We start from the raw sequence: 11,186 nt of genomic DNA, 5'->3' as shown, positions 1-11,186 counted from the left end.
AGATGACATTTTTAGGCTAGGATGACATACCTGACCTCAGTTAACTGATTATTTTGGTTGTCTTAATACAAACTAAAATAAAATTAATTTGCTTTCATTATTGTAATTTATTGAAAAGGCAGTTATGAAGTTTTATCTGTTCTAGATATAGTTAAAGAATATAAACAAGAACATCTTTGTGTTCAAATGTAAAGCTATCAATAGCTACCAGCTGTAAAGCATTTCTTTAAGTTTTTCAAAATCAGCATAATTAAATTGAAATATATTTCATTATTAAACTAAGTTGTAAAAAAATTATTTCAAACAACTTTGAGATTTATTTTTATTTGTAGAATCAAGCCAATACACAGTAAAATTAAGAAATAAATTCACCACTTATTTCAATATAATGCCACAAGACATTTTTTTCAGTAAAAGACCAAATACTAGGTACAATACAAAACATTTCAACATCCATCAAAACCAGAATCATACAATTTCCTCAAGAATACACATTGAAATTCATCTATCTATAATAATAAAAGTATAATATGCAAATCGACTGAACGGCCGAACAACGGAACAACCATCTGGACGACCTTCTGGACGAAGCCGGGGCTGTGAGGGCCAAGGCAGCTGGGGCTGCGAAGGCTTACTCTTGCATGAATTTTGTGCATTGGGCCTCTAGTGTAGCATAATAAGCTAGGGGATATAGAACATTTGAATAATAGTTCCAAAAATAAAATACTAAATATACAACATTAATTCTTAATACATTTATTATAAAAAGGAGCTAATACATCATAGAATGTCATAAATCCCATGATATAAGTATAACTACCTTCATGTGTGGAAATGCTAATTATTTCATATTAATGATAATTAATAATTATTCTGATATTACTATCAGATTTATTCTCAAAGTTTCTTTTCTGTATTTCCTAATTTGACCCTGGGACACAAAAATATTTAACTCGCTCCATGACACTTTGTTTTTATTTGGAATATAATCAATGTAAAAAGATGTGATGTGAGTTTATATTATATAAAATAAAAAAGTAAATAATGGCATTTAATATTGAGCCATAATATGTATATTTTTGATATGACATACTATAGATAAAATATATTTTTATTCATGATAAATTACTATATCTAAAAATTGATTTAGAACAATATTTTTCAAATGCTTTGGTATGCAATGAAATCGCACAATTTGTGTGACGCAGCCCATTTCGGTTGCCTTGAGAACATAACTCTTCTTATGAATAGTTCTTAAATTTTTGCTCAAATTTGAATAAAGAATTATTCTCTAATACTTATTGTTCTGTGTTACTCATGATTCCCGGTGTTGCTAACGACACTGAGTGTGCTAAAAGAGCCACAGGGAAGGAGAGAGAAGAAGTGGGGAATGGCTGCTTATGCACCCCCTGGACTAGCATCCCAGCTGCCCTGCCTGGTCTTACTTTAAATAGAGCTGTTGCCTCCAGAAGGAAAATCCATTAGGGCTCAGTTTATGTGGACTGAAAGGAGACTAATCTTTGATATCCAGGGTGAGGCTAGGCTCAATGTCTCCCTAGATAGCTCCAATTATGCTTTCGTGGTAGAGAAAACTCTGAAGCTATAATAATTTAAAGCTCTGAGTGTCCAATTACATTACAAAAATGTATGTTTTAGAATCTAAAGTTTATAAAACTTTAATATAATTGGATTGCTTTACTTGTGCTATAACAGATTAAAGTTGTGTTTTTTAATCACCAATGGTTTGTCCATTCTAAGAACTGTAATATGTTTAGGAGGGTATTGCATGTTATTAGGACGACTTGATTTTTCTTTTTCTCTTTAGAAACCACACCCTTCCCTCAATCATGGTTGAAGACTGCTTTGAAGAAATTCTGTATGTATGGCAAGTATATAATTAACCATCGAATTTCACTAATTTTCTTCACAGTTATGTTCCCAATGATATTTTAGTATAAAAGCTGAGTAGTTTTATACCTTGAAAATACATGCCCAAAAATTAATCCATTAAGTACATTATGTACTTTAAAATGTTATTTTTTCATCATCAACTAATATTTATCAAATGCCCAGTGGACAATACCACCAGTTTCTCCCTGCAGGTGATTATCTAACAATCATTCCTCATATCCACATAGATACATTAATATGGTGTACTTGCAGGATCTCCCAACAGATAACTCTGCAAAATAAAAGAAGGTGGTACAACACATTTGTTCTTAACTACAAGCCTAAACCTCGGAGAATAAGACCATATACTTGCTTAGTGCAGAACTAGCACTGGATCTCTGGGGTCTCCCCAGCCTTTGTATCTCATCTCATGCATTTAAAAGGAGAAAACATGGCTGGGTAGGTTGATATGCACCTGATTTGATAGATGTTCCTAGAAGTAAAATTGAAACTGAATTGTTTTACATTTGGCAGTCTATACAAGAATCGTGAAGTTATTCTTTTGCAACTAGATTTAGAAAAAGAAGTGGATTCATCTTTTATCCAACCCAAAGGATTTCATTTTTGAACTATCAAAGAGAAGTTGTCGAAAAGCTGACAGTGTTACAGAGGGCAGGGTTACTGAGATGCTGCCATGCCTCAACTAATAAAGAATTGATTAATTTAATTGATACCTCATATTGGAGGGTACCCTTTAAGAAACATATTTTTTATTTTTGAAAAGCAGACTTCTAAGACCTAAGGGCCTAATATCCATAGAACATTTGCAAACTTTTTTTTAAGGCATATCAATCCAGGGAGCGAAAGGCCTGAGAATTTGGAGAGACAAGAAAATGAAGAGGAGTGAAGTTGCTGGGTTCAGGTTCTCACAGTGCAATCCAGTCCTCAGTTTCTTATCTACAGAGTTATTTAAAAATAATAATAAAACCACCAACAATACTATTAAAATAACTATTACTTCCTTTAAGAGATGCAAAATATTTATGATGTATCCTCAAATTATTGCATGGTCTCTAAGAAGGAAAAGGAGCCAGACAAACTAGCCAGAATAAACCCACTGAGTTCCATTAATAAAAAAAAGCAGTAACAGCAGCCAAATAGTGTTGTGACTTATCTCTGTTTGGAAATGAAAGAAACTGATGCTCTCGGCTGGCTTTGATTTACCTGCATTCAAAGGAAAGCAAGTTCTGTCTTTAAAGTTGGAAACGAGTTAGGCAGAAGTCAGGCTCGGTGACGCTGGCAGTGCTTTCCAATGAATCAGCGAAGCTATATTTAAGTTTTAGGATTTTATATCCCAGACATGAAACCAACAAATTCTGGTTAATGAAAAGTAAACAGAAAAAGGCTGAGCGATTCTCAAAGCCCCAAGACTATAATAAAACAACTACTAGCATTTGTATAGCACTTGGCAGTTTATTTATGAAGATCTCTCACACACTTATTTCATTTAGTCCTCACAATGACTCTGTGAGGAGAGTGTTATCAACTCCATTGTACAGCCAAGGACATAGAGGCTTTATGTATTTTTAAAGAATTTGCCTAAAGTCATGCATTTAACAATGAAGAAAACCAGAGGAGGTGCAGAGCAGTTTTTTTATTTTTTCTATCTCCCTCTGCATCCTGGTAGAAACCCTGCCTTTCTTCTACCCACACTGTTAAAAGGGTGGGAGATGGGAAGGAAAGACCAAGTTATTTTTAATTAAATGGTAGGGGACATTATATATCTCGAGTCACTCTTTAGCAGACTTTCTTATCTATGAATCTGGACGCCCCAACTGTAAAGCAATTATCATGTTAATATCTAGCAAACCATTTTGTAAAAGGCTATTGTCCAACAGCAGTGTTATAGTTTGACACTGGTCAAAACGTGTTTACACTGTTCTAGAGAAAGTCTGCATAGTACCTTGGGCAATCCACTTCTACTTTTCTAATAAAACTGAGTATTCCTGATACAAATGTGAATTTAGAACGACCTTGCAGGAGAAGAAAAGTATTATCAGTGAGTTGACACAGTTTTCTAACCTTCTGCATCTTAGTCCATTGGCATTTCACAACCAACAAAGCATGAGGAACCAAAAGGAGGGAACTGCCAGTTCTAAACTTCCTGTTTTGGAATTTTAGGTGATTTATAGCTTCTCATAAAACTTTCTTCTTTCCATTCTGAACCAGACACGCCCCTGCTCATGCTTCTCCAAGGCACCATCCCATCTCTAGGCCACTGGTTGAGGCTGCATTTTCTGATGTATAAATTGATTTTATTGAATGGAAACAATTTCTTTGATGTCTTTTCTAATTTGTTTCCAACTCTAATGCTGATGGATGGTGAGCTCACTTTGTTCAGAAATAAGGCCCCTACATTATATGACTTCTAAACCAATCAAACCTTAGTTATATCAGAAGTAAAAAGAGAAGAAACCAACAATAAAATGTAACGTCAGGATGGTCAAGATTTTTCCTTTAGAAACATGTTATATTTCCTTTAGGAACTTGTTATATTTCTGGGAATTAGGCCTGAACATTTTAGTGTTGCATGTTTTTATTATCATTCTGTATAAACCAATTCATAGCATTTGGTCATAGCAATATGAAAATGCAACCAGAAACACAGTCTTATACCCAACAAATTGACATATGCTTATCTGATGTAGTTCATTTGTTCTCAAGATTGTGAGCTGGATTCAGCCAATGGGCAAGAAAGTCTGTCCCAAGAGTCAATTGCATGAATGAGGGGCTCAGGTTGAAACAGGAATAAATTTGATGAACTTGGAAGATTTAGGTGAGTCCTTCCAAGCACCCATACTGTTTGTCGGGCTCCGGTTGATAGTGTAAGAAGTCTGTCTCCTGCTCATACTGTCAGAATCTTCTTTGTTGAATGCTTGCTTCATGTTGTGGCAGCACAGGAAGCTTTGGACACAGTCTTGCAGGAGATGGCCACTAAAAAACATGTATATCCAGGGGTTGCAGCAACTATTCAAGGAAGCCAGCAATGCAGTGATGGTGATGGCTGGGTTTTCCGAATCTAGGGAAAGCATAAGCGGAGATTATTCAAATAGTCAAATGCAAGTAAAAAAAAATTATTTTTCTGTTGACTAATGAAGGTAGGAAAGATTTATGGGTTAATATAGAAAGTGAAGACTTTTGTTTATCAAGCAGGGAAATAAGTGGTATATGGAAATTGCTTGGCTATAAAATATTTTTGTAAGGAAAATGCCTTGAAATGAATTCAGATATTTAAAAACACAGTTAAAATGTTTAAGTAGAATAAGTAAGTGGGATTTTTAAGAGGTTAAGAATATTAAGTAACTTATTTTTTAGAAGTTTGTATCCTTTGTTCTAGTACTAGCATGTGCTAAAGGACACAGCACTTACAGAACTGCTTCAATTGCAATGAAATTTCAAGAGTCTATAACCATATACATCAAATTGTATTCATCCCAATAACTCAGGCAGAAGTATGACTGACATCCTGCACCATGTTTAGTAGTTTTAAATTTTTAAATATTAAAAAATATTCTTGTAATAACAAAACTATACAGAAGGGGACAGTTGAAATAGGTCCCTGAAGGATGCAATATTTAGTTTGTTGTGTGGTTTTTTGTGGGGTTTTTTTTTGTTAATTGGAAAATTCTTTTAATTTAAAAAGAAAACCATCTTTGATTGTGGTTTAAAAATTAAATTCTATTAAGAACAGTTGAATTAGGAAATTCCAACAGGCTTTTGAAACATTTTATGTTAGTTTGCCCTATTAAACTGCATATGTATTATAATCTTTCACTTTCACATTAGAACAATAGATAATACGCCTTTTCTGAAGATAACAATAATTATCAAGCACTGACTTTCCCTTGATTATAAAACACAAGCCTGGGTCTTCTCACTCATGCTATGCCAGAATAAATTACATGTTATTTAATCATACTTTGTGCTAAGATGCTATACTTTTAAAGGTGGTCATTATCCATGGCTAAGAATATTCAAAAAAGAATGGAAATCATACTTCCACATAAGTGAAGAATATTTTAGTAATCATGTCTAAATTCCGATAAGTAATTATTAGGCTGATTTTTTATTTGATTGGCAATAATTAGGCTGCTAAGACCAAGCAAGACAGGAAATGATAAACCAAAAATATAGCATTTATGTTGTATTTTTCATCAGTAATATTATTGTCATGCATGAATTTTCATTTCTTTGAATTAAGTTCACGCTCAAATATTTTATTTGCACAAATAAATTCCAAAGTTTTTCACATATACTCCCTAGTGAATCCCAAATAACAAGAAGACAGTTCTTCCCAGATACCCATTTCTCAACTACAGTTGTTGGTAACATTCCTGTAATAGAGTTCTTTTGAAAGTTTTTTTCTTACTAAAAGGAAATATATTTTTCAAGATACAATATTAAATCATTTCTTTTGGGGTACATTCTAGTGAAGTTAGTTTTTCTAGTTTGTGAAGGAATTAAAATCAAACAAGCTAGTAGGTGTAGGGAACATTCTTCGTAAACTATTGCAAAGGTTGCATGAAGAGGTGTATAGCTGTATGGTCAGGTTACTGCTGAAAGACTAATTAATTAGTTTAACAAATTTAGAGTTTATTAATAACTCTACTTTGAAATCCCCCCCCCCCCAAAGATTGTTAAAGTAGTTGTTAGAAAAGGATTGTAAGAATTGGAATACTAGCTAAATGCCAAATTAGAATTATTGACTTCCTAAGACTCCTTTATTCAGAAAAAAATATGTACATTTTACTCTTGCCACAAAATTTTTTTATTAATTGTGATACTTTTCACAAGCTAACAAAAAGCAGTTGTGACAGTAAAAATATTTCCTTAAATCCAATAGATTTGAAAGCAAGGTACTTAACATAGAGGTTAGTGATTGGCAAAAAGTCATTCATAATGCATTGCCCATAGACACAAAAAACTGCAAATGGGGGCAAATGGAGGACATCTGTAATAGTGTCCACAATTTTAAAAGAACAATAAAAGTCTAGCATGGTTGCTGGATTCAAAATCAACACATAGCAACAATATATCTATAATCAGCAGCAACCAGTTAGAATGTAATTAAAAAATAAACTTATCATAGCATTAACAAATATAAAACTCCTAGGAAGAAATCTAACACATGAAGGCCTTTATGGAGGGGAATTATTAAACTTTATTGAGAAAAAGGAAGTCATCCTGTCTTGGAGTTGTGTAGCTCACTTTAGGGCACGGTTTCTGGATTTGTGGTCCTGGGATCACTGCAAGCTACAAATGCAGATTCCTGGACCCCATTCCAGAGCTACTGAATCAAAACGTCTGAGGTGGGGACCCCAGGAATATGCCCTGTTGAGAATTTCAGCCAAGGTGTAATTCTCATGCACACAGAAATTTAAGAAAAACTGTCCTAGGGCAGTGGTCGGCAAACTCATTAGTCAATAGAGCCAAATATCAACAGTACAACAATTGAAATTTCTTTTGAGAGCCAAAATTTTTAAACTTAAACTATATAGGTAGGTACATTGTTATTAACTTAATGAGGGTACTCCTAAGGCTTAGGAAGAGCCACACTCAAGGGGCCAAAGAGCCACATGTGGCTGGCGAGCCCAGGTTGCCTAGGACCTAGGGGCTATTATGAAAAGAACCCCCCGCCCCGTCAGGACTCCATCCCAGCACCTTCCTCCATGGTCCCGACACCTACCGGCCCAGGGGAGCTTCTCATCCCAGACGGACCACATCTGGACGACGAAGAAGGGCGCCCAGCAAACGATGTAAGCCGTCACGATCACGAAAGTCATCTTCACCGTGCGGATCTTGGCGCGGGAGATGATCTTCACGCTGCTGACACAGGGCTCGAGCAGGAGCCCGTTGTGGAAGGCGCCGCCGGTGCCCTGGGCGCCCTTGCCCTCGCGGGGCACCGTCTTCCCGCGGACGTTGCGCCAGATGTGGTAGCAGATGAAGCCGTAACAGGTGCCCAGGATGATCACCGGCACCACGAAGACGCCGCTCGTCATCCAGGTCACATAGGCGCGGGGACCCCAGGGCTGGATGAAGCTGGCCCAGCAGTCGCAGGCCTTGGTGACGTTGTCCACCTCGACCACGGAGAAGACTAAGTACTGCGGCGTGCTCAGCACGAAGCTCAGCGCCCAGGCGGCGGCGATCATGAGGCGCGAGCGGCGCGCGGGCTGCTGCAGCGTCTTCAGCGGGTGGCACACGGCGATGTAGCGGTCCGCGGTCATGACGACCAGCATGTACGCCGACACGAACATGACGAACACCTGCAGGTGCTTCACCACGCGGCACAGCCCGTCGGGTCCCCGGAACCGGTAGGTGATGTCCCAGCACATCTGCGGCAGCACCTGGAAGAAAGCCACCGCCAGGTCCGCCAGGCTCAGGTGGCGAATGAAGAGGTGCATGCGGGACGTCTTGCGAGGCGTGCGGTGCAGCGCCAGCAGCACACTACTGTTCCCCAGCACGGCCACCACGAAAATCACCGCTAGCACAGCCACCTCCACCTTGGCCAGCTCCTCGTTGCGCCCGTCCCTGGGCGGACCCCCGCCTTCCCGAGTGGCGTTGTCCCCGCTGGAGTTGCCTCTGGCGAAACGCATCCTCTCCGGGTAGCAGCACCTCTTCGACCTCCTCGGAGGCTCGCTCCCTTCCTGCCTCCACGGGCGTGCGCTCCTGACCCGCTGCGCTCTCTCCTGCCCGCACTCGCCGCTCGCGGGGCTCCGCTCTCCCTCCCGCAGGCGTCTCCGGGCGCAGCGTCCCACCGGCCAACTGAGCTGCTCTCCGTTCCGCCAGCCGCTGCTTTTCCTGCTCTTCCCTTACTCAACTCAGAGGAAGCTGGGGAGGTGCGCTCCGAGCCTCTGAAGGCAGTGGGCTCCTAACTCAATTATTTAGGCGGGGTTTGTTTCCCCAGAATGCGCGCGCTCTCACCCTAGTGGTTGGAGACGGCTCGCTGCCCACTCTCCCCACCTCCCTACCCGCTTCCGGGGAGGGGGGATTATTTTCCTGCCTCACGTCGGTGACTGGTCCTCTTTGCATCACAGCTGCAGGGGTGGGACCGGGAGACTTGCCTATTCCTCCGCATAATATGCGGGGTCATATGGCTTTCCCGCTCTTCTGTTCCAAAAATCTTGGTGAACAGGGCGTGTCATGCCTTTCCTGGGATTGCCACCCTTTCCTCAAGCCCCTCCAGAGCCACCTTAGCCCTGCATTTGACTCAAACGGACGTGGTCAATACCTTTCCTAGAAACCCCGAGTCCACTCTGCGGGGCGCGCGGCCCTTGCGCCTGACCTTGGCGCAGGACTCCACCCGCTCCAGCCAGGTTTCACTCTCCCGAGTGCAGGGAGCCTGACTCCTTTTGCTCCCAGGGAAATGTGCTTCGGGAATTCTCTCTCTTCCTGCCTCGCCACTCCCCACCCTCCTCTGCTGGGTAACAAGCGGGTGCCTTAGAGGGTGCGCTCTCCCCAGGAACTTGTTTGCCGGCTCTCTGCTCCCCTGCCCGCGTTTGCGGAGGGGAGGGACGCACGCACTCGTCCCACCCAGCCCGCGTGGCCGCCGTGCGTGTATCTGCAGCCGGGAAAGGGACTGTCTCCCGGTTTTCCAGTTTCCCCCGGGGTGGGGTGGAGGATGGGAGGAGACGTAGGAAGTTTTCTCTAAGCTAGATTCCTGGGGTTTTCTCCCGGGAAAAGCCTGATTCCCACAGGGGGGATGCGCGGGAATTGGGCCACAGTAGTCCGTGGGGACATCGCCTGGTTACTGCTGAATCGTGGGGACATCTCTTCTAGTGGACAGAAAGCAGCTGCCGGAGGACGGCCACCCAGGCGGCGCTGTCCAGGGCACCGGAGCGGAAAACTGACAGGCTCCTGAGCGGGGGGTGGGGGAGTGGGGGGAAGGGCAAGGCAATCTCCAGGCAGGAAGGAGGCGCTGCGAAGGAAGAGAGAAAAGACCTGTTAGTTACTAATTAATTACTCTGGACAGCTGAAACTCAGCTGCAGGCCCAAGCGACGCAGAAATACTGTTAAAAGAGCCTTGCGTTTTAACTTTAGTGAAGATATGCTTTGAAAGACAGCAAGGGGGAGCTGTTTTCAGGCTATTGCAAAAAAGAAAAGAACCTACTATGCAGATACACGAACATGACTTTTTATTTTCTTAATCAGAATGTTTGTGTATTGTGGCCATGGTATAAATTTGTCTCAGAAAAATACCCATGAAATGTAGGAACAGAAACCAAAGCCTTTCAGAAACCAAAGCCAGGCGATGTGCAGTTCTCAGCGGTAATTCCACTTTGCTTCCCAGTTCATTCATGCCGAGGCCCAAGGCTGTGGCCTTAAGGATGCTAGACTTGACCTCTCGAGTCCGGCTTCACTGTGGTTGTATAAACCTCAATTGTACATCTTAAAAATGGGAATAAAAGGACCTGCTTTACCTACTATAAGGTTATCGTGAGAAGTAAAACAGTGTTCTGTGTGGGGAAATGCTCTCAAAACTACAGGCTCTGTTGCCTTGGTTCATGTTCTCCAAGATGTTTTAAGAGGGAAAAGATTTTAAAAGTTCAGAATGGCAATAAGTAAAAGGTTTCCAGACCACCTGCCTGGAATAATCCTTTAAGCAATTGGGTCACTGACTTTGAGAGGTGACCTCCTTTTAAATAACAAATTACATTAGTGCTCCTTGTGAAAAATACCATAATGTCTGACCCTAGTGTCCCTGGGTATTGCAAAAGTGGTCCATTGACCAGACCCCGGCAATTCACTGCTCTTGGCCCTACACCATGGAGTACAGTATTTAGGTTTCCTAAGGGGAGGGAATCTGCAGTATAGCGTCACTAAAGTTCCTTTGGGTCTGCCGGCTGCTAGACAGGGCCTGCCAGACAAGGCCTGCCGGATGGGGGGAACAACCATGGGAGGTTTGCTGGCCGGGGGGAAGGACCGGAGGAGGTTGGCTGCACATGGGAGGTTGGCTGTGGGAGTGCACTGACCACCAGGGGGCAGCTCCTGCGTTAAGCATCTGCCTCCTGGTGGTCAGTGCGCATCATAGTGACTGGTCATTCCGGTCGTTCAGTCATAATGGTTGCTTAGGCTTTTATATATATACTAGAGCCCAGTGCACGAAATTGTGCATGGGGAGGGGGAGTCCCCTCAGCCCAGCCTGCACCCTCTCCAATCCGGGACCCCTCAGGGAATGTCCGACTGCTGGTTTAGGCCTGATCCCAGCAGTTGGACATCCCTAAACCAGCAGTCGGACA

General features: G+C 41.7%; 1 protein-coding gene across 1 annotated transcript; it reads right to left on the bottom strand.

The window, feature by feature from the left end:
• Positions 1 to 308: 308 nt before the first annotated feature.
• AVPR1A (arginine vasopressin receptor 1A) lies at positions 309 to 8,851 on the bottom strand. The gene is made up of 2 exons (XM_070409813.1): positions 7,637 to 8,851; positions 309 to 4,969 (listed from the first exon to the last, which is right to left on the bottom strand). The coding sequence occupies exons 1-2, from the start codon at positions 8,541 to 8,543 to the stop codon at positions 4,683 to 4,685; spliced, it is 1,194 nt and encodes a 397-aa protein (XP_070265914.1). The 5' UTR covers positions 8,544 to 8,851; the 3' UTR covers positions 309 to 4,682.
• Between the last annotated feature and the right edge of the window lie 2,335 nt (positions 8,852 to 11,186).

The sequence above is a fragment of the Myotis yumanensis genome, unplaced genomic scaffold (assembly GCF_028538775.1).
Source record: "Myotis yumanensis isolate MYYU_CA2020_CCGP unplaced genomic scaffold, mMyoYum1.0.hap1 SCAF_3, whole genome shotgun sequence".
NCBI lineage: Eukaryota > Metazoa > Chordata > Mammalia > Chiroptera > Vespertilionidae > Myotis > Myotis yumanensis.
This window is presented reverse-complemented; position numbering and strand designations above follow the sequence as displayed.